We start from the raw sequence: 23,749 nt of genomic DNA on the forward strand, positions 1-23,749 counted from the left end.
ACCAGGCAGTGTTGTGCTGGTATGCCTAAAGCCTCACACATCTGGATACTGCTAAATAGGATAATAAAACAACTCATTACCAAATGCAAGTTAATTAAAACTCAATGCCACTTTTTTGTTTCAACCCATGGCATTGTGCCTCAGCTGCAGGCAGACAGTGATTTCCACAGATTTGCTGGAAATGAGGTGAAAATTTACTTTCCTAACTTTTCCTTCCAGATTTTAAAAGTGCAATAATGTTTGCATCCTTACACAACAGTAAAGATGTCCAAAGTATGTCCCAGCAGAAACATAAAAGAGGAACATAATTAAAGATTTTCCTTGTTATGTTGTAAATCAAGCACATAATAACCCTGCCATGGCAGCAAATATCTCTGCAATGTGAAACCATATTAGCGCTGGTATAAACTGTGCTGTAAACAAAACCCAACATGTAAAGTGGTTCCTTCTTCCTGATCATACACACCAGACCACTCAGTGAAGCCGATGCGACTGGAATTTCTGATGCGGTTGGAGACATCAGAGGAAGGTGACTGCAGGTTGCTAAAGACGCCGCACCTTTATGGCATTTAGACAACATGACTCAGCTCTCAAAATAACCCGACTAAACATAGGCTGCCATTCCTAAGACGAGGAACAAAACATTAGAGAATGCCTGATTTAGCTCTAGCATTGGCAGTTAAAACATAAATCAGATAATTTTTTTAGAGATTTTTTCATTTTTAATGCGTGCAAACATGAATAGGATGTAGGATATATTGTTTTTCAAACAGTAAAGACTGTACAAGATGAATATGCTATGACCTTTAACCCTTCCTTAGTGCAGTTTCCTGCGATTGAGCAGAAGCAACACAATAGATGCTCAAATCTTACAGGAAAATCCTACAGTAGCAACCAAACAAAGCAACCACATTGTTAAACAACCTAAAAATGGGTTAGCCATGAAATGGAAGATAGTATAGAGTATTATGTTGAGCCCTGAGCCATTTTATTGCTTCCCATATAGTAGCACTCCAGGCTCTCTGGAGGTATTTCAAGATATTAAACAACAAATATGAAAGGAGAACTAGTGTGTCCATACATTATTTCTTACTACAGAAATGCATTTTTACATAAGTCACTGTTACAAGATGATTTATGTAGATATCTCTATAAAAATAGAATAGATAACAGTCTGACTTGGATGATCTGCTGACAGTTTAAAAAAAAGATCCTCAGTGCTTATTGTAGTAAACCGCTTAGTGAGAAAATACGTTTTTCTGTCTAGCAATGCAACCTTTAGCCTGATGCAACAGAAAACAGAAACAGGTGCTGGTCATATTACTTGACTTGGACCCGTCAGGCACAGATCATTTTCTATTTCCCAAAATGATCATCTGATGCTTTAGAACAACTTTAATAAAGTATTTTTTATATATATCTACTGTTAAAAAAAATAAAAAAATCAAGATCAATTTGAGGTCAATTAGTTATTTTAGTTTGATTAGGGGTCCTAATCTCTCATACTTTTGAAGAGTGAGCTGACCCAAATGGAAATCAATTTTTTTTATATTTATTGGTATTCATGTGAAATTCAATGTTTAACAGTAACGAGGTGTGGCATAAAAACCATTTGGTTGCATTTATCCAAATAAATCATGAAAATACTTAATTACCAAGCAAACTAAAATGATATGCAACAATTAAGTACAAGAGTATGAAATTGTTTCAGGTCAGGTTTCAGGCGTTTAGAGTGCATTGTAAGAGCCAATGGGAAATCATTACCTAAAGGTTTAGAAATAAACAAACAGCATTTTAAATATTTCTTATTTGTTATATGTGTGGGGACAAAATTATAGTTTAGTTTATGTGCTGGACTGAATAACTCTGAATCAAAATAAGTAAAAAAAAAAATAAATAAAATAAAATTCTGTTTAAGTAGCAAAAAAGACATTCAAATCCAAACTTGGCTAACCTGAGGTTTTGGTTGACCATCTGACCTTGTAAAGTAGGTGATAAATAGTTGCATAAAAGCCAATCAGCAGTGCTGAAAATAAGATCTCTCAACTGTTGCAACAACTACCCAAAAGCCTAGAAACAGCAGCACACCTCTTTTGTAAGAAAATCTACATGAGGAAGGAAAGCACAAGTCAGTTTCACAAACTATTTATAGACCTTTGGAAGAGCAGCAGGTTAACCGTTCAAGAAGCGAGTAACCACCCAATGGCCTATATATCAAATTAGACTATTAATAAAACATGCAAAAAATCTGGAACAGAGTTGTGTAACCTGCAGGCCAGTTTAGGAAAATCTAAGACAATATGCAGTAACGGAATACACAGTAAGAGTGGAAGAAAAGCTTTGCACTAATGTTTTTGTTTAAAAAATATCTTTTAGTCCATTTTAGAAGTAGAAAACTGGGACACATCATTTTGCTCACACAGCAATTTCTTTGTTACACATCTCATTGGCTGGACTTCAAAGCCTTTTTGTGAAACAACGCCACAAAACTGACAGGCATGCTCTGGATAAATGAGCTAAATATGTTCTTAATAACTATGCAACAAGCTGGTATGTTAAGCCCCAAATGAAAGCAAAATGAGATGGAGAACCAGTTGTAAAGAAGAGCCCAGACTAAAGTTTACGTCCCGTCTCCCCTCCTGCTACAGAAGGTGAAAATGGTCAGAACCAAAGCACAAGTGGAAGAACATCAAGCTACTCCACATGTACACCTGAGGGGATGGAAAAATACTCAGATCAGCCTTGACTGCTTTAAAACAAAGATGGAAATGTGTGCAGTTTTGAGAAAAACTAAAAGTGGGGAGTCTTACATAGAATGGCAGAAAATGTAGACATACGGAAAGCTAGCTTGCTTTGCTGGGTTCAGAGCAGAGAGATGGCACTGCAGGCCTGGAGCGGAGCATGTTACATGGGAGTGTCTGTCTGCTGGAATGCACTCTGCTTCGGGACGGATTCCACAGCGCATTCAGGGTGCACTTGTAGCAATTTGATTTCCATCAATCCAAGCTTTGTAACAAACCAACATTACTTCTGTGGAGATGTCTGATCCGCCCTACAATATGGGATGGCTGTGGGTAAAGAGGGCTTCTGAGGTAAATCAATTCCAGTTGAAAGCACAATGGGAAAATACCATTCATGTCTGTTTTGCAGAAGAGTGATGCATCCAGTCTGGGAATGATGTTACTTTAGATAAACTGCTTTGTGAGCTTTTTCCACCACCTTTTTTTGTCTGTCAACCATGACATAAGTAGATTTCAACAGAGATTGATTTTCTCTAGACTTTGAAGCATCCATTGCACAAAATATTTATTTGGTCGACTAAAATATGCTTGCCACTTTACAGATTTCTCCTGTCTCTACTTATTTGTCACACCTAAATGCTTCTGAACAGATATTAATATCCAATTTGATTTTATCTAAAGGGGAAGTATTATGTAATAGACATTTTTTGAGCTTTAAATTTTGTTATGTTATTTTCTCATCAAAAAGACCTGGAGCGTTGCTTTAATTCAAGCCTGCTTAAGAAATACTTTTATCTCCATAGCAACCATTCAGCTGTGAAAAACATCTGGGTGGGCCAACTCCGCCTTTGAGACACAGCTCTTCACCCAAATGAGCTCCTTCAGACTAGCCAGCAGCAATTAGCAATCACCTGTTGGAACTGCAAGTCAGTTGAACTCATAAAAGCTATTTCTCAGTGCAACGTTGGAAAAAACGTTGTTAAAGGCTTAATAGCAGCACCATGTTGTGATGACTTAATGAAGGCGGAGTTTCAGAAAGAGAGGGGGTTTTTTAAAGAGAGAGACGCCCAATTTCAATGGTCTAAATTATGAAGTCAAATTTGATATATATAGCATTTTTATAACAACTGAAAGTTACAGATTCTTGATTAATTGTGCTATAAAATGATGCTAGATGCCTGGAAAAACATAATACTGTCCTTTAATAGGAGAAGTAATACTAACCAACTCTAGGTTTCTGTGAAATAATATTTTTCTTTATTTTTAAAATGAAATAATTGATTCACCACATTTTTTTAGAAAGTTCCACTTCACAAGCCAGACCCAGACATGATTACTGGGAGACATGTACAACCAGAAAATCCTTTTATTAGAAATTATGCTAAAACTAAAGAAATTCATCAACAGATGAGAAACAAAGACTTCCATCAGTCATAACTACAAATCCATTTCTAAGGTTTTTAGATCCCAGTTAACCACAATAAGACTCATCCAGAACAACCAACATCTAGAAAAGCACAGTAATCATATTGGACCACATTGGTTTTCAGAGCTTTAGTCATCATTTCAAATGTGCTTTATGTATTTATTCAGCTTACCTTTCTCCGATATTGGACTTTGTTTAATTTGAAACATTTAAGCATGAAAAAAAACACATTTTTTACAAGCAGTGAATGTGGTAAGGCTTATATTGGAAATTTTCTCAGTAATTGATAATCAGGTGAAGAGACCGAGAAACTAGTTAGTGATGTTATCAAAACCCAAAGTCAGTCCCATAAACACTAAAAAAAAAAGCAAAAAAAAAAAAAGCTGCATCATTCTATCAAGGAATCATTGACATCACTGTAATTATTATGTCCTGTTTAGCAGAATACTTGCACCAAATGTAACTTGAGTTGCGCTGATCAGGCTTTGAATGGCCAACCACGAATTACAGTTTTCCTTGAGGTCTGACCCACCGATTCAATTTCTGCTTTTAAGACTGTGACACATAGAGAAAACAAGAAGTGCTGCAAATGCTTTAACTTTTAGTTTTGAATTTAACAACAAAAAAATAATTGTTATTTTTTCTAAATCTCACTTGTTTCATAACCTGTCACGAACCTAAAATTGTGGCAATTGTTAATTTTGCATCAGTTAAGGAGCAACAATCTTAACCGACTGATGCATATCTAAATGTAACCGATGCATCTTATTTTATTTTAGGAGAAATATGTCTTTAAGACTACAAATTATATGTAATGGATAGATTCATGACAAACCACATTTTCACAATACAAGAACATATCTTGATTAAAAGAAAAGTTTAAGTCCTAATCCCCAAACCCTGTAAGAGAGATGTTGTAATTCATATTCAAAGCAAAGAGACCCCACCCAGATGAGTACAGTAGGGACTGAGTATGAGTGATTTCAGCGTCTTGTACAGTTAAATAGTTGCAAAACTCTTTAACAAACTTGAATTTTCAAGTTTTTTAGAAAAACAGTCTCTTAACTGTTTTTCTACGAGTTAAGAGAAAAAACAGGAACAAAATTTGCACCATTAACACTTCCTTTAGCTGTGCCACGACTGCCAATGACTGACCTCGACAGAGTCACGGTGGGTAAAATTGATGAGATTACCCCCTGATCTGAGATTAGCGGTGTGTTTTGCGTGAATCCGAACGAGTAAACTCATCAAATAATCCCCGATTTGAGATTAGCCTGTGAAATTGAGACAATCCACGCTAACTGGGAGGAGTTCAGGACACGGAAACAAACGTGTTCGGTCGTGGATAAAGTGCTGTATTGTTCAGAAACTGGATGGAAATATCTCCACCTGAGGGGATTTATGTGTGAGGGTAAAAACGTACAAAATAATAAATAAATACGCCCTGTTTGAAATCAGTGGTGTGTTTTGTCGTTTCGGGCCCAGACAAGGCTCGGTTGTCGGGAGCACATCGAAGCCTCCCTTGCGGGCAAATAAACACCTTAATCCAAATTAATACACAAAACCTACATAAAAGGAGAATATTTTTAACCAGGATGGGCACTATTTCCCTTTTCGACCACGTTGTGGTGCCACCGCATTCCCAGACGCTGGCTAGCTGCTAGCTTGCTAACGTCGACGTACCTGTTCCTCTGTTGGGCTCTTCAGTTCATTCACCGAAATATGTGAACGCTTTCGCTTTTAGCGAGGCAGAAACAAACCCACATAGGATCCAAAACAACTCAACCCGGTTTCTTTTATCGTCCCAAAATAAAAAAGAAGAAAATCAAAGATATTTTGAGCTCTTACCTTGTCCAGACAGTTCACTTTTTCCGTGGGGTAAACGACTTGATTACATCTGCCACACAACGGATTCATGTTGGAGGAAACGCTCTTCTCGCTAGTTAGCAGACAATCCGGCGATGATACGGGACAAAAGTGGCAGCGTGCTGTCGAGTGATCGCTTTGAAACACCAGCTATAGAAGTCGGTTGCGATCGGCGGCTGACCAAAACCAGAATCTTGTTGTATGTAGCAAAGGAGAATGTTGTTGTAGCCGCACAGCTGGCTGTCAGTCTACTAACCAGACACGGAAAGCACGCCCCCGACGCCCTCCTCTCCTTCCTTACAATGCGCGTGTCCGTGCAGAGAAGGGAGAAAAACGTACAATTTGGGCTTTTTTTCCCACCTAAATTTTCATTGGATGAGTATTTGCTCATCAGATGACTTAATGTGAAAATATATAATTTGAAAATATCCACCAACTACTGTAACAGATGTGTCAAAGTGCCGCAAATCAGTATTTAGTGATGTCTGATCGAGCTCCGTGCACCTCCTGTTTGTCCTATCCATGCTCCATCTGTTCTTGCATAGCAAACTAATGCAGTCATCTTGCAGATTTTGGGGTTCCACCAATTCAGTGCTCCTAAATCACATTTTACACATCTGCCACGTTCACTGCATGTCCTACTTCATGTCCAGGTGAAACGATTGCATAGGGCGACACCTGCTGGCAAACGCTATAATAAACAATTTCATCCATTCATCTATTTTCTATGCGCTGGACAGGCATAATCCCACGGTAAACACAGAAAAACACAATCATACCACAGGAAAATGTAGAAAAACAAACGAACCTGACGTGCCTGGTTAGTTTTTGGTCTCTACATTAGGAGTTTGGACCTATTTGTAACATTTTATTCAGCAAAACAGCATCGGTTTTTCTGTTTTAGCAAACTAAAAGGTAAACTCAATGACTCTGGGATTACATGTAATCCAAAATTGTATTTTTTTAACAGTGAGCTTTAGACTCTTTCTTACCCTTGTGTTCACATGGCTGTGAGCTAAAGGTGTAATAATTTGATGTGTTTACAATATTTATTATTACTGCAAATTCTTGCAGCAATTTTTTGATACATGAAGGATGAAACACTTCTTTCTTACTTGATTGCTATGTTCTTGTGTTTTTGCCATTTTGAAGCAGGCCTCTGTCACATAATATTGAGACCTCAGTGAAACAGGAAGTCACTGTTTATTATTTGGACATTTCCAGTCAACTTAATAAGACGAAGAAAAAATAAAAATAAAATTATCTTATTGTGAAACAGTTCTAGTAGGACAATATCAAACATCAAACAGAACAGAAGGTTAGAAAACATTTAGCAAAACCCAATTTTTTACTGTTCTTCTCTGGTCTTTTCAATTACAGTCATAAATTAAAACATATTTCATTCAGTTATTGCAGTGTATCATTTGGGAAATAATTTCCAACATTTTTCTGACCCGTCAAGAATTGTCATCGGTCTTCATGGAGTAATGTACCCTAACTAACCTTCACAGAACATCTCCTGAGATTAAATTACACACAAGAGAACTCTCTTTATTGATGTTAATGACTTGGTTTCAATAAACGTTTTATAGAGGAATCAGAATAAAATGAGGGTAATTACAAATGCACAGCACACTTCTCTCCCCTTTATCTGCAAAAACAAATAAAAACAAATCAAATTTGCACTCTACAAAATACTCAGGATTTTCTAAAAACATCCAGTTGAAAGCACAAGAAACTAAAACTTCCTTTTTTCAATTTCTTTATTGGATCAATGAAGGAGCGCTCACTTAAGTTTGTAACACTCTTTATGAGACATAGCTCTACTTGTGAACACCTTTCATGTGAAACTTAGTGTGCAAATACTGCCTAATTGTCACCAAATATAATGTAAAACTCAGCTACACTGTTCCAAAAATATTACACACGTTTATATTTTTTAGGGCAAAAAAGAAGTCGCAGTGCTTCAAAGTAAAACTTAAATTTAAAATGTAGATGGTTGCACAGATTTGCACATTTCAACATGGCCCAGCTTCAACGATGCTGTATTTTTCATGACCTTCTCCCTCCACTTCTGTGTATCCTGGCCGCTGATTTTGGAACTTCATGGATGGCCAGTAGCTTTTGCGTCTCTGTTTGGCAATATTTAATGGAAAATATGACGTGAACATAACAAGGATGTTAGAATTTATTTGAATTATATGTGTGGTGTACCTGGATGAGGTAGAGCGGTGATAAGCCGGTGGGATAGCAATGGATGCAAATGGCGACAAGTATCAAAGCCAAGAGAAAGACCAGAGCAGCTGCTATCCCCGCTATGATGCCAGTGTGAGACAGTTCTTTACTTTTGGTTGAAGACTCTGTTTTCACATCTGAAGCCAAGATAAACATCTGTGTTTTTTAATCCGAAACAATATTTTGTGAGCAATAACTTTTATTTGTGACTTACCACTGCCCATAATGAAAATCTCATCATCTGGAAGAAGTTAGTGTATTTAGCTTTTTAGTTCTGCTCCACAGTTCTGAAGTAATTGTGTTTACCAAATAAAATCATCTGGGAAAGATTACCTCTTGTACAGTCTCTTTGTTCTGGAATTAAAGGTGTTGTGTCCTCTGTTTTTGGTGCAACAGAAGTAGCCGTGAAACCATCCTCCTTCAAGTAATCATCACAAGTTGCGTCTTTGCTCTGACCACACACACAGTAATAAAACTCTGTTTCACTTAAAAAAAACTGTCAAATTAAAGCAAACATCTGTGCCCCAGTCCTACCTCCTCCGAACAAGAATAGTCCAACCATTCCTGCCTGTGACGGTCCATTCCATCTGAACACCTGAAAGACGATGTTTGAATAAAACAAAGAGTGACATTTTTATCTGAGTTGTTTAGCTGCTCACCTCTGGAGAACATTACACCAACTGCAACCAGACGTTTGGTTAGAGGAGAGGCAGCGCTCACAGCTGTCATGTAAGAGGCAAGCTGGAAAAAAAAAACAGTAAAATGAGATTTCATTGTTTTAAAGCTAATATAAAGATATGAAACATTCGTGAAAGATGAGATATTTCACTAACTGGGGAGTGGTGTGAGCTCTACAGCAGATGAATTGGTAATCTTTGTCATGTCGATTTCAACTCGATGGTACTCATAGATCGTTTGCTGAGCTCCATCTTGAAAAGGAGAAATAAAATGTAAACATAGTATTATCTAATGCTAATTACAGCATTGTTCACTTCTGTTGGTAAAAAAATAACCTTAAAGCTGGTGTATATAAGTTTTGTTACAACCCGTCTAGGGGTGGCCAGATCATAACATGAAGGATCCATCCTCTTCAGATTCCAAGCAGCCAACACACACAAAGTTGAACATTTATAATGTTATTTATTTTAAAAAGATGTATATTCGATTGAGATGTTACAAGTGGAGCATATGACTTCAGAGAGAGCTAATGCCGAAAACAACAAACAAAAGGAAACTATCTGAATATTAACCAACTTACCTAATTGAAAATAAATAAACCAAATGACAAAAAACTTACCTCCCTAACTAAGAAAACATGAGAAAACTAAGAAAACACAAACGGCAGCTCACTCCTACAAACTCCATAACTTTACATGGTGTTAAACAGTGTGGCCGGTTGGGATGAGCTGAGGATGGATGGGAGGAAGTCCGTGTCAGCAGCTTTTATATCTGTCACCTCTGGGAGGCCACCAATTGAACGTCTCCATCATTGTCTAGGAGCCAATCAGCGACAGGCACCTGTACACTCAAATTTACATAAGATGACAACGCCAGTCGTAACACTTTTAAAAATATATTTTTTTTACATATTTGTTGAAACTGTCACTATGTTGTGACAATATGTTATGAGATAAATAATCTGTGAAAAAATAGAGTTCCTTTGACTTTTCCCAGTGCTAACTAAAAGCAACCAATCAAAGCCAGGAGGAGGGTCTTAGCGTTGTTAATCACCCTCCTGCTATCCAACCTTGTTTTCTGCTTAGGAGTAGCTTCTTTCTGAGAGAAGAGACTATCGTGAATGCTCACTCTAGTTAGCATGGCCACTGATGGTGGCGGATAAACAGTTTCCCTAAAATAGTAAGCTGCAAGTAAGTAACTAAAACTTTATCACCTTTCAAGAAACAAAATAACAAATACACAAAACTAATTCAAGCAAAAGCAAATTTAAAAAGAGTTTGTCCGCCATTAGCACATTTAGAAATGAGTGCATGAGGTGATTGACAGTGCAAAGACACCTCCTCCTGCCTCTGATTGGTTGCTTTTGGTCAGGAGCAGTGAATTTCTTCAGATGGAAATAGCAGCTCATGGAAGACAAAGACAGGTAATCTTTCCAAAGATTCCACTACAAGATTCTTTTTACATGTTTTCTGAAAACCTATCTTTTTCCATTGCCATCTGTCCTAGCATGAGAGAGATCACTTTATTTCTCAAGTTGTGTATAACCTCCTTTGCTTGGTTGTTTTATGTTGGATGCTTTTATATGATGTTGGTCAGTTTTGCTTGCTATTATAAATAAAGTTGGGTTGAGTTGATGTTTTGAATTCATATCCAGCGGCAAAACCACATATCGATGTGCTTTTTAGTTTCCTGGCAGAAAACAACAGATTGTTGTACTACAAAATGTCCTGAAATTTAAACAACAGCAAAAACGCAATCTGTGATATCTAACACAGAGTTTGTGGATAAGCAACAGACCCTCAGCATCCACCTGACTTACAGTAGGCAGGATATGTTTATATATTTATCCTATTTCAACACAGACCCTCGAAATGTAACAAAAATGTTTACATTTTTCAGGGAAGGATAGAAAAAAAATAACTTCCCTAGCAAGAACTCCAAACCACCAGCTGGCATGTAGATAACAGTTGTTATGGAAACTTGCTTACCTGAAGATAGGTTTTATTTTTATTTTATTTTATTGTTTTTACATCCCTTATCACCCTCATAATTTTGCAAACTAAAATGCTAAATTTTGTTGCTCCTGTCATAGTTCAAGTTATTTTAAACCTCCAAAGAAGATGTGGGCAAGTTTAGGCAAATAGCTATTACTTGTAGACTGAACATACAGCACATCCACCTTAACTGATTGATATGTTTTCTTGTCTTTCCTATTTTGGTCAGTTTTCAATACCGATTAGCTTAAATATATATGTATTTAATGGAAACACAGCAACTGGCTCAAAACACAACTGGAGGATCATGGCTGGCATGTTTTTTAATGACTTATCATATGAAAAAACTTATTCTTTGATGATTTTAACTGCGTTCTTATTTAATGGAAACACAACAATTACCAAATTGTATTTTTGTTAAATTAGCAGAATATCAGCAGAGTTTTGCACAGATACTGTATGTAAGGAAAATGCAACTAATAACAATTGATGAGTTTATGTAGCACCCTTCACACTTATTGGCACCCCTGGTTAAAATGTGAAAACAAACAGTTTTGTTGCAGTTGCACTATTTTTTAACACCCTTATTTTTTTTTTTTATTGAATAAATATGACATCAGACATGATCCTCCAGTTGTGTTTTGTGCCAGTATTTGTGTTTTCATTACAAATGCGTGCAAAACTTTATGGACATTTTGCTAATGTCAAATAAAACACAATTTTTCAATTGTGGTGTTCCCATTAAATAAGAAATACAATAAGTTTGTTGATGCGGTAAGTCATTAAAAAAACTGTCATCCTCCTGTTGACATCTTTCTTCATCTTTTCCAAAAGCAGTAACATCCAGTGGTTGATCACATGACTCATGTGATGCAATAAAAGTGTTTCCATTGCAATTTTGGGAAATAAAGCAACTTCTATGTGGTCCAAAACCACTATGTCATCCAGCCAAAACCTTTTATCAAAACATGAGTGTTTTTTGGAAATTGGTGTGTTTCCATTAAGCAAATTCGTTTTCAAAATGTCAAATTGTGCAATTATGTGGATGAAATGCAGCTATTGACCTGGTGATTGTGACGTGGATGACATGACCATGAAGGCATCTGACAATCCGGCCTTCACTGGATGTTCGACCGATCCGATCACATCTAGTGTCAGAGGAATCTGTTCAGCAGAAAACAGAATATCAAAGCTGGTGAATTACGATTAAATATCTAGGAGTAGAGATGACAAATCCGTCTCACATCTCTGTAGCTGAAAGAGATTCTTCCTGTCTTATAAAGAGCAGCCTGAAACGTGAAGGCTCCAGCTGTCTCTTTGCCTGGAAGTCGAACCCTCTCCCACTGGACCACGAACACCTCTCCTACAGACAATAGGTTACTTTCAAACATCTGGGTGATATCTGGGTGCCAACATGTATGATGATGTCATACCATTATCCAGGTACTGAACAGTGGAGTCTTTAGAGTAGCTGGGGTCAAAATTAGCCATCAGAGGGGCGATGTACTGTGTGGTGGTAAGCATGCGGTGAATAACATCTCCAGTGAAGATGAATCCTTTATAAAAGACCAGATGGGACAATATGTTTAAAAAATCCCACTGTGAGCATATGTGGAAAGGAGGAAAGGTTACTGGAGCATCTGTAAGGCTACTGAGGTTTTACCTCCCGTTGCAATGGTAATCTGCCTCAAGAAGTGTCCGTAAAAAGGAAAGTCAAAAGACAAGGCGACTCTCTGCAAACAGAAAAGACACAAGTTGATATAATGACAAAGTAGCAGTCAGTAAGTGCAAAAACCTTCATTAATGGCAATCTCAGTTCTCAGACTTAAATATTACAGAAAACCTGCAGGATTAACCAATGTGTTTGAGAAAATGCTGCATATCTTTTTACCATGGAATAAAAACCTACTCTTGACTTAATGAATCAGAATTCATCTGCACAGAACAGAACTGTGGCACAACAGCAAAAGCAACAAATCAGTACTTTTAACATGTGGGGGTATAGCTCAGTGGTAGAGCATTTGACTGCAGATCAGGAGGTCCCCAGTTCAAATCTGGGTGCCCCCTATTTAATTTCTATCAGCAAAATTCCCAATAGATCACTGTCAGTAACAAATATGCTGAATTATCCGATTTTGTAAAATAGAGTACAATATATTCTACAAAGGCAAAACTTGATCTGCTTCAAATCCAGACTTAAAAACCTACATTATTGCCTACTAAGAAACATTTTCATGAATTTAAATTCTCAACAACCACTGTATAAATTCATAATATATTTCCCATCTTCAAACTGCGCATCACCTTGGCAAGTACAGCAGGAACGGATTTTGAAGTAATTATAGATGTAATGTTAACTAAAAAAACCAAAACCTGATTTCATACATTTGTTGACAAAATGGAAGGAATTTTGGGATTACAGACAAAACAATTACTAATTTATCAGATTTATCTAGTCATGGCAATTCTGAAAAATTCCTAATAGAGGATGCAACAATTTTCTGGATTTCAACAAATTCAAAGCTCATGTCTAAACATTTGTTGGATGCAAAATAAGATTTGCATGCATTGCAACTAGTTTTAACTCAAATTTAAGTTAAAACGTCCTGATCTGATGTAACAAATATTTTGATACCAGCCAATCAGTTCTGTTAAATTCTAAAGAACATCAAAACATTGCTGTTATTATTCTGGATACAGGGTTTTCAGATGTCAGCTTGCTAAATCTCTACAGCGTTACTTTGGAAAAAAAAAGTAATTTCAAGTATAACTAAATATTTTAAAATTAGGTTAAATAGCTTACACTTCAATATATCTATTACATATAAAAGACTAGAAGTCTGTTTAGTAAATATCTGAAGTCATCTTTATATATAACAATAAAAAGTGAACATATTGTGGGGGTATAGCTCAGTGGTAGAGCATTTGACTGCAGATCAAGAGGTCCCCAGTTCAAATCTGGGTGCCCCCTGTTACACCAAACATTTTCCTTGTTAATTCTTAATATGCAACTGTTTGTAAAAAGACAATCTGACTATGTGAAAAGTTTATTTCTGCAGACCTTGGTCTATAGAGACAGAGTAAACAGTGATTGAACTGCTTTACTCTCACTTTTAATGCTTCTTCATCTACCAGGATTTCAAATCAGTTCTAATTTAATCTATCACTATTTAATTTTGTCCAAATTATAGCTCTCCATGAACACTGCTAAAAGGATTAGAGCCAGTTTAAGATGGAATGCCACTAAACCTGAAGATTTCACCACAACTGGTGTTTGATTTAGAACAAAACCAGCAGTTTTCCACAAGGATTGTGTAAAATCTAACATTTTCAGTGAATATTTTGAAAAAGTCAAACTCTGAAAGGTCTGACCTGGCATATATGACTTCATTCCAACAATGCATTCAATGGAAGAAATTAAATATTGAGGGTAGTGCTTGTCACTGTTTTGGAAACAGACTCAATTGTGGTCTCGTCTGACCAGACCACCTCTTTTCCCATGATTGCTGTATCGCCCGCACAGCTTGGTGTGATTATGACAATTAAGTTTTACTTTGTGTTGCTGTCTCGCTTTATATCCCAACAAGACATCGAAATTAAACATTCAAAGAGTATGCATACTTTCACAAGTTATTGCAAACAAGAGTCTATTTCTAAAGAAGTTAAATAGAGAAGAATCAAACTAAGTGTTAACAGCAAAATAATGATGCAGGTGGGAGACTGGTGGAACAATTATATGGTTAGTGGGTTTATTTCTAATTTATTCAAATAAATATCAGTAAGTAAGACTCACCACAGCCTGTTTGTATGAATTTGACAGAATGTTGTGGACTCTAACTTGGCCATGTCGGACGTCTGTCATGTCAAACCACAGGTCCTGGGTTCGCTGGTCCTCAGGTCCAAACCTGCGCCACGTATAATACTTGCCAGAATCCTCCTTCAAGACAGAAACGATGTGGATCATAGGTCGCAAAAGACCACAGAAACATGTTTAAATATCATCATGTTTCATGCCGTTCCAAGCTTGTGTAGAGGAGTAAATATTTCTTTCCAAAAGAGGGCACTGTTTAACCTCAGTTAAAACAAATACATCAGGTTACAAACCTAAGTACTATTACATGCCTTAAATATTTACTGCGAGAAGAAACACTGTGGAGAAGCTCTCACCACTACATGTGTCATGTTGTTTGGCAACGTGTTGATTGTTAGTCCTCCACCCAGAACTGCCCGGCTTGTTCTCCCCAAAGAAGATCTCCGAACTCTGTAGCCAGCAGCTGACTCTTCACGCTGATGCGGGATCACACTGTACAAAACATCTGTCAGAAAGAGATAAGAAGCCATTTTATTTTTTATTTTTTATCATCTGGGTCTATATAATGCATTTAAAAAGAAAAGCAGCATTTCATCAAAAGGAAAAAAGAAAATCAGTTTTATTGCAACTCTAAAATGTGATGTTTACAGCTGTGGTTTTGTGTTCAGACAGTCAGTCTTGAGAGAAATTAAAACTTTTCCTTTGAATTTGTCTGCCTTGCCTTTGTTAGCAAACACCATTGTTGAATGACTGCAGAAACAATACAAAACAATAGAATATTTTTCTTTTGCTTTGAATGAGTTGTCAAACCATGCAATCAAATCTGACCATATCTAGTAAGCAAACTGGGGTAGGTAGGCTTTGGTTTCAACTTTGGGTGTTTTAATTGACAACTTGCCCCTATTTCAAACCACATCTTCTTGGCTTATGTTAAAAGTTTATTTTTGCAGTGTGCTGTGCTTTTCATGGCGTGTGGAAAATTCATGTTCTGCTGGTATATTTATCCTCATAATTTGATTTATACATGTAGACATTTTTGTCCTTACCCAACCTCAGCTTTATGTAGCTGTAAAAAAACGCCTCTTCAGAGGTGCAAATTGGCACTTTTGACAGGAATTATATAAAATAACCTATGGAAGGCTTTTAAGGAAGCTTTATAGGAAAAAAATAATTATGTAGAGGAAATTTAAAAAATGATAAAAAGAATCCATGTAGATTTTGATTTTGCTTCTGGGTGTTTACTTGTTCAGACTAAAAATAAAAAATAATTTTTAGCTGCTGCTGAAAGTATTTAATTCCAACCTTAAATGGGCAAAGAAACACAAGAGATTCCAGAAGGACACTATTTAATGAGAGCAAAGTTTTAGCAGCAAAAGATTTGCATAATCTCTTTCTGTGCAACATCGCTTTGTTGAGAAGTTCATTGAGGTTTGCAAGCATTCGTTTTATTCACTTTATTAACAGCTCTCTCAATGTCCTACAACATCTTGAAACCTATTGCCAATTATCCTGTAAATAATTGCCGATAAATTGAACAAGATTCAAGGTCGTGTGGCTGCAAACGGAGTCCAAATCATCACTTGTCTACTACCATGTTTGACAGTTTGCATGAGATGAGTTTTTTGCTGATATGTTGTGTTTTATTTTCTCTTAAATATCTGATTTGATCTCAACTGTCGTAAGGATTTGGCTACAGAAGTTCCAAAATTAATTGATGTGCATAAAGGAAAAGCTTTTTCCTCACAACCTTTTGAAATAATAAACACTTGTCCAGCCTTTTTCTCAGTAAATAAAATGCAGTTTTAAACAAACTAACTGCAGCTTTAGAATTTGAGATGGCGATGTGGGGGGGAGGGTACAATTTCTCAGTATTAAATTATGTAGGAAAGAAATAAAAATAAAAAAAAAGCAAATGGTGGACATATAAGTGTCACAATTGTGAAGGCTAGTCAGTGATAAAAAAATTTGCAGTCTCATTAATACTCATTTATGAGAACAGACAAACTGAGGTTGTTATAAATTCAACTGATGCTACTGGATACTGTTATACTTATATACTACATACAACATATATACAACATAGTATATACTATATATATAGTTGGTTTGAGAAGAAGTGATTATTTCTTTGACAATAATTGGTCAAAGACCATTATTGGTCTTTTAGCCCTATTATTTTTCTTTAGTAAAAAAGAAGGTTTGAGAAAAACTAAAGTTGTTTCTTTGACAACAATGCGGTTAAAAGACTAAAAACAGAGCAAGAGTATCCGTTGAATTTATAACATGAACTATTTATCCCTTCGATTTTCTCTATTCACTTTACCGGACACCGTAGTGACGTCACAAAGCAGCCTATATATGCCTATGGCAAGCGCTTAGTTTCCGCGGGGTGTCTGATCTAACCCTAAATGAGGGTCTCCTCCTGTACTAAGCGTTTGCTGTTTTCTTGTTCCTGGCTTTCAGTAGATTACAGGAGGAAGTTAGCAGGAGCGTTAACGGGGAAAAAAGCCAGGAAGTCACCCCGACGTGCTCAGCTTCCTCCCTGAAACCCCGGCAATGTTTGCCGTGGTCAGCCCGGCTGCCGCGAAGAGTTAGCCTCTGCTGCTCCGTGGGTTTTTGCTAGTGGAGGAGTTTCTGTGTCTGAGCAGATTAAAACTGAGTGAGGTGACCCTGCCGGACCTGCTGTGGTCTGGTGAGGAAACCTGTGCTCAAACATTCTTTAACAAGAGTCCGCCATTATTTGCATAAAAAAAAAAAAAAACATTTTACCGTTATCACTGCTGGCTCACAATGCTAGCTAAACGTTGCATAAAGCACGAAGGTGGGAAAATTGCCTCAAATATTTGGGTGCTGAAGTGATTGGAAACTAACGACTTAAAAAGAGATACCGAAGAAAAAAATATTTAGGAGGGCGTAAAATAATTTTTTAAGGAGTGCAGTGTCTCTCAAGATGTAGCCGGAATGCTTTAGTCAAAATAGAGAATGAAATCTAGATATAAACGGAGAAAAGTCGAACACTTGGCTTTAGAAAGCATTCTTTTACACAACAGAGTTCATTCTGATCGTGTCCAGCTTCCACAAAAATACTTGTCCAAATAATTTATGATAATCTTTTGATTTACCATGTCTCAAAAATACCATCACTAGACAAAAAAGGCATAAAAACAAAGGTGCTAAGTGGATAGCATTGCTAAAGTGTCGACTTACCCAATCAAACAATTGATTTTAGGTGTATTAATCACTTTTGTGGCCATAGTTGTGTTAAATCCGGCACCTGTGTATGCAGATTGCTTCTGCAAACATTTTTGAAAGAACTGGTTTCATGGTCAATTTTTGAAGCAAAGTGCAAGTGATTGGGAATAACAAAACCAGAATTTCTTGCAACTTTCAGATTCATCCCTGCTCCAGCACACCTAAACACCTGGTAATGAGAAATGTATTTGTTTAAGGTGTGTTAGAAAACATGACTTTTACTCTACTTTAGTACTCCTTTGTGTGCGGACACAACTCCCACACCCTCGTTTTACTTTTTAGATCAAATTATTGAGATAATTGCCTGAGAAATTCACTTACTTCAGTTTAGCTACAATCTACTTTTATCTGGAAGTAATTTAAATAAATTTCTCTAAACATGGAGCGGTAGCTTTTTGGCTGGTAAATGAAATTTTCCAGAAGGGTGCATGTCCAGACCTGATCCTCTCTTTTTGACCCCCCATCGCTATGCATGCAAACACCTTTCAACCTCACTCAGATGTACTTCTTAACTAGTTTAAGACCATATTTATTGACTTAGCTCTCTGTTAGCCTATGTTCTCCACCCTGTGTTGTGTGTCAGATCCTTTGTGGCTGCCAATTATATCACATTAAATCTAGATTTGTGATTGTTGAACAGCGGATCCACCCTGATGTGGCGTCTGTTGGGTAAAAGGAACGGTGACGTCTCATCATAATGGGGGGTAAATAAATTCTCATGGCTCATCTGTTTGAGTTACAATGCAGCTTTTGTCAAATTTAGAGGCATACATTTTAGAAACTTTGGAAAACTTTCTTTTTGTACAAGCTTTCCCAGATGAATTATTTATGGCACACGCCTTTCTTCTTGCTACAGATTGGCTTTAACACAAAATTTGAACTTTGCTATTTAGGATATTAACAACAAATTGCAACTTATTGTTAATATCTAATGCAAAGCAGATATAAAATATTTAAATAAAGTTTTTTGTGAATTAGGTGCTTGTTTTTTGGTTTTGAAAAGCTCACTTTAATGTCTACATCTCATCGACACTTAGAAAATCACAGACATTGGGATAAAACAACAAAATACCACTGTGGTGAGTCAGTGGCGAGATTCAATATGAACATCTGTTCTTCTTTTAGGGGATAGTACAGGAATTGGGTCTAATTTAGAGAACACAACTTTTTATTATTAGGCCCGAGCAGCAAAGCGCTGCGAAGGCCTATTGTTTTTTTTTTTTGTAATGGAATGAGATGAAATGGAAGATTTTAATGAACACGTTTTCAATACAGGTGATGACTTACTCATCAAAGATTATAGATATGTTCCTGGTATTTCAGGTATTAACATTATATGTATATTATTAATCAGCTGGTAACACTTGGTTATTTTCCCTGCAGTATATATTAGGTGAAGTGACTGCATATCTTGCTGATAACAGGTTTTGTGATTTCTATGTTTGTACATACCTTATGTTCCGTATCCTCTGCAAAGGATCCAACTTTATACATAATTAATTTATGTACCTAAAGGGAGTTTAGATACCTCTTCCTGGGCAAGAGCATCATATATCTTCTTGGGCCTTTGTTGATTTAATTGAACCGTTCTTGAAGGGTGGAAGCACTATAAAGCTACAGTGAAATAATTTTCCACAAATTGGCTTGCATAATTCTGAACTGATAAAAATGGTTGATTCTGTTCTGGCGAGCTTCTAGAGATGATTATGCAAAAATAATTTTTCATAAAATGAGGAACATTACGGATAAACAATGAGCATCTTCTTAATAGGATTGCTTTTATACTAACAGAGTGTCTTTAGTCAGACAGCCATCAGCACCCAACCACTCTCTGAAGAAAGTTAAATAATATGACTTACAACACCATTTAATTTTCCTTTGGAATAATTAGGTATTTTGGAACTGATTTAGAACAAATCTATCATAAATTCAAACTTGCACTCACAATTATTGTTTTTGAAAACAATTTCTACCCTGAAACATTTCACAAATATTAAAGTATTTACTCAACAATGCAATTGTAGAAAACTTGAATGTACTAAATGTTTTCAAAAATTATATCTTTTGATAAAAAACATGCAGTTGTTAAAGATAATAAGTGAGGTTTGAACTACAACATTTCTTTAAAAATGTTGAGGGTGTAGGATCACAAACTTATGGAAAAGTCCAGTGAGTTTAAAAACAGAGGGACTCATTTAAAGCAATAAAAAACCATATGCTTTGGCCTGAAAACTGACCCTTGCCTGTTCTTTTAGGAGCTAGCAAACCTCAACGTTTAGCTGCCTGTTTCTGTCCATGGTCAGAGAGGACACACCCTTCCTGAGCGGAGGCCGGAGGAGTTGGCATCAAGTCCCAAACATCCAGCCACAATAAACATTTACAGTACTTTCCAACAACTCCTGCGGAATTGCATTTCCACATTTCTTACATTGCTTTTCACCAAAATAGTTTTTACCTAAATTATGTCACTTTTTTCTGACATCTTTGGCTGCAGTTAGAGTACAGCTTTACTAAACCTTTCTACTCCAATTAAATCTTTAAGGCAGTGGTGGTGCTGCTGTCCTCTGTCTTCTGTGTAATTTTTGGACATCCTCCAATCTGCTGACACGCCACAGCAGAAATGGCCACATTTTAATGACTTTTAAGGAGACTCATTTGATAAATGACACCAAGAAATCTTGAAAAGAGCCAAATAACATTCATCACACTCTTCTTATTTAGACAAATCTTCTCAAGGAAGAAACAAGTGATATTCTCACTTATCTCTATCCAGCGCTCAGCGTGGAGAAGACAGCATATTCTGCTTTTCATTGTTCAATTAGAGAAACGAATGATTTCAGAGTGTTCAGCTCAAAACTATTTCTCAAACAAACACTGTTTCAAATTCTCTGATATATTTCACTGTTTTCACCCTTATCTCTTCCCGCCAAATCACATGTATGTTTCCCATAACAAGTCACACTGGATAAAACCAATTAAAGAAGCACAGATATTGGAATGAAAATCAATAACAATATCCTGAGTTTAGAGTTATAAAATCCCTCTATTTTTCATTACAGCCTTGTTCTAAAATGTTTGGATCCCTTTCAAACTTCTTGTTTAGCTAACTTACGAGCAGGACAAGAGACAGGAGGCCAAAAAACTGAGGTCATAACAGGGTGCACAATTTATCTTTTAGCTTGGCTCTCCTTGTTTTTACAGTCCGGTTAAGTTGGGGTCAACGACTCTCTTGGGATCCACGTTTTTACCAAGCAAAACTCTATAGAGTTGAATGGCACAGGAGATAGGGAAGAAATAAAGACAAACGTGGAATTCGATTGGGTCATTGTTGACATCTGACCTCTAATGTCACAAGGACCACCTGCAAACTCTCTATTTTCATTTCCAACAGATTTGCAGAAGAAGTGTCATGATCTCAGTCATAATTTATCTCATTGCCTTACAGCTGCAGCATGTAACTTTTGTAAACTATATTTTTTTAGATATGTTTTGAAACTGACAGTATGTCATGACAGTATGGTATGAGTCCGATAAAGTGTGAAAAAAGTCAACCTTCTCTGCCTTCTCCCAGTGCTAACTAAAAACAACCAATCAGAGCCAGAAGGGAGTTCTTAGCGCTGCCAATCAAGCCTGTGTTTGTGCCACTTGTTCTCTCCCCGTCCACAGAGTCTGTCATGAATGCTAAGTCTAGTTTTCCTGTAACAGTAAGTTGTTTCTTCACCATTAGCGTATTCATGAGGGTGATTTACAGCGCTAAGACGCTCCTCCTTGCTCTGATTGGTTGTTTCTGACCATTTCTTTACACAGCAATAGCAGCACAGGGAGGAAGTAGAGGAGCTTGACTTTTTCACAGATTATCTGTCTCATATTATAAAGTTACAACATGGTGATAGATTTAAGAAACATATAAAACATATACAGTTATTTTTAATAAAAGTTTTGTCCTACAGTTTAATTCTGTCTACAACACTTTGCCCTCATCACAGACAGCTTTTTCTTATCTGAAATCACTAATTTAATTAAAGCACAAGAGGGGGAAAAAAGGATTTATCTTCGCTCTGTTTCCTAACTTTTACACAAAACAAGACCTTTTGATCAAGATCAAGAAAAGCACCAAATGAGCTATTTTTCTCTTCTGCCAGACTGCAGCAGAGTGGCAAGAAGAAAAACAGGTCCAAATCTAATTTTAAACTTGCAACAGACTGCTTGCGGGTTGTTGCTTAGTCTCAGTTGCATGCTTGTGGGGAAGATTTTTTTTATATAGTGGCTTTTATTGTAAACTTGTTCATTCACTTTTGTGAGTAAAACAGAAAAAGTCATGGTATGCCCATTTGTTCCTTTATAAAGACTCCTACTGAAGTTCTGTGGTTTGGAGCACGTTTAAATAGAAAACACTTTCAATAGTGACGCAAACTTACACTTAAATTGAGAACTGATGAGATAAAGCTATGGTTTGCAATATTTAGAATTTCTATAATGAAACATTACATTATAAGAAGAATTGCATCTGCCTATATTGTTTTTGTTCTTATTATTTTTTCAAGTCTTTGACAAAGACCTGCAAAATTAGCCACCTGGCTATGATCTCATGTATTTACATACTAATCTGAATTAATTTGAGTTGTAAAAATTTTAGAAATAAACTAAGGGCATTAAACTAAATAGGACTTGAGTGACTAGAAGGTAAAACTATTCACAACTCACCTGTCTGCTGTTGATCCCAAACTTTGGCCAGTTCTGTTTGGGAGAGACAGAAAAACAGCATCACCCAACCGAACCACATGTTACACTCTGCAAAAACACAAAAATGCTGCCTCCACTCCTTTCTTTTCTCTACAAAAACAAATTTCAGCCTGCTTCCACCCGCTGCTGTCTCATCCGTCCCTCTGATTCTCACTCGCTTCTGACTCTACTAACTACACCCCTTTCTCTCCTCCTCAGTGATGTTTTTGGGATGTAGCAGAGAAAACAGTAATAAACCCATTCAACAAAACATAATGTTAACGTCATGAAAGGTGTTTCTTCCCTTTTTTTTTAGAATCATTTTTGCTGCCTTGGACCATTGAGATTTTCAGAGTAATAAAATTCTAAACGTGACAAGCAGCTGAATGATTCCTCACTCTTTCCAAACCAGCGGTGAATCCAGTAATAAATCTGACATCTATTGAGCATGAATGTTATGAAACCAACAAACTATGGTTTATAATAAGTGCTAAATATGACTTTGCATATTTCTTGTTATGTCAAAAAGATTGCTCAGGGTTTTTTTTTTTTTAACTCCAACTGAAAGGTCTTCTTGTTTCACTTTATTGTCTCATAAATGTGTAAAATGTTTTCTGTTCTGCTTTTAAAAGTGACTAAAAGCAAGCTTTATGACCACAGCGGCTTACCCAGACAACTAACAAGGAGTCTTTTGCATTATTTTGAAGGAATTTTGACCAGAACTTCCTTGTAGAGTTTTGTCACATTGGAGAGGTTTAAAGCACACATGGCCTGTTTAATGAGGTCATCCATGCACAGCATCTCAATCAGACTTAAGAAGGTTCATGGATCAGCATAAACAATGCTGATATTTTACAATTGATCTATCTGTCGGGTCGTAAAAAGAGAACCAAACTAAAAGCATTTTTGGATAGACTCCACAACACACATGCTATTAATGCTTTGGTGCAAAGATGCACCATGAGGAACTCAACATTACACAGGATGATATGGCTCCAGTGATGATAATATAGAACTTAAACAT

At 36.6% G+C, this 23,749-nt stretch overlaps 2 protein-coding genes and 2 non-coding genes across 6 annotated transcripts in view; 2 read left to right on the forward strand and 2 right to left on the reverse strand.

The window, feature by feature from the left end:
- The window catches only part of lasp1 (LIM and SH3 protein 1), a 33,768-nt gene extending 27,422 nt beyond the window's left edge, over nucleotides 1-6,346 (reverse strand). Inside the window, exon 1 of the mRNA XM_044099916.1 lies at nucleotides 6,016-6,346. Within this exon, the coding sequence (XP_043955851.1) occupies nucleotides 6,016-6,084 (69 nt within the window). The 5' untranslated portion in view covers nucleotides 6,085-6,346. The remainder of the gene's footprint in view (nucleotides 1-6,015) is intronic.
- Nucleotides 6,347-7,217: 871 nt separating this feature from the next.
- LOC122821739 (plexin domain-containing protein 1-like) lies at nucleotides 7,218-22,887 on the reverse strand. Of its 3 annotated transcripts, none has more exons than XM_044099919.1 (14): nucleotides 22,708-22,887; nucleotides 15,108-15,256; nucleotides 14,734-14,877; nucleotides 12,604-12,673; nucleotides 12,374-12,496; nucleotides 12,185-12,303; nucleotides 12,005-12,104; nucleotides 9,102-9,197; nucleotides 8,928-9,009; nucleotides 8,803-8,863; nucleotides 8,602-8,686; nucleotides 8,483-8,509; nucleotides 8,248-8,405; nucleotides 7,218-8,165 (listed from the first exon to the last, which is right to left on the reverse strand). In XM_044099919.1, the coding sequence occupies exons 1-14, from the start codon at nucleotides 22,784-22,786 to the stop codon at nucleotides 8,052-8,054; spliced, it is 1,407 nt and encodes a 468-aa protein (XP_043955854.1). In that variant the 5' UTR covers nucleotides 22,787-22,887; the 3' UTR covers nucleotides 7,218-8,051. The 3 variants fall into 3 exon arrangements, with proteins under 3 accessions (XP_043955854.1, XP_043955852.1, XP_043955853.1); XM_044099917.1 differs by having other exon boundaries at nucleotides 8,602-8,719; XM_044099918.1 differs by lacking the exon at nucleotides 8,483-8,509 and having other exon boundaries at nucleotides 8,602-8,719.
- trnac-gca lies at nucleotides 12,936-13,007 on the forward strand. The gene has a single exon. It is a non-coding gene; the product is annotated as a tRNA-Cys (tRNA).
- On the forward strand, nucleotides 13,840-13,911 carry trnac-gca. Its single transcript has one exon. It is a non-coding gene; the product is annotated as a tRNA-Cys (tRNA).
- Nucleotides 22,888-23,749: the final 862 nt, after the last annotated feature.

This window comes from Gambusia affinis, linkage group LG19, assembly GCF_019740435.1.
Source record: "Gambusia affinis linkage group LG19, SWU_Gaff_1.0, whole genome shotgun sequence".
NCBI classification, from domain to species: Eukaryota; Metazoa; Chordata; class Actinopteri; order Cyprinodontiformes; family Poeciliidae; genus Gambusia; species Gambusia affinis.

Bases quoted from the DNA above. Each gene is read 5' to 3' on its own strand.
- LOC122821739 (XM_044099917.1), bottom strand. From the start codon at position 22,786: ATGTGGTTCGGTTGGGTGATGCTGTTTTTCTGTCTCTCCCAAACAGAA. The intron at 12,497-12,603 runs GTAAAACCTCAG...TCTTTTATAAAG, and splicing joins GATTACCATTGCAACGGGAG to GATTCATCTTCACTGGAGAT. The intron at 8,720-8,802 runs GTAGGACTGGGG...GTGTGTGGTCAG, and splicing joins ACTATTCTTGTTCGGAGGAG to AGCAAAGACGCAACTTGTGA.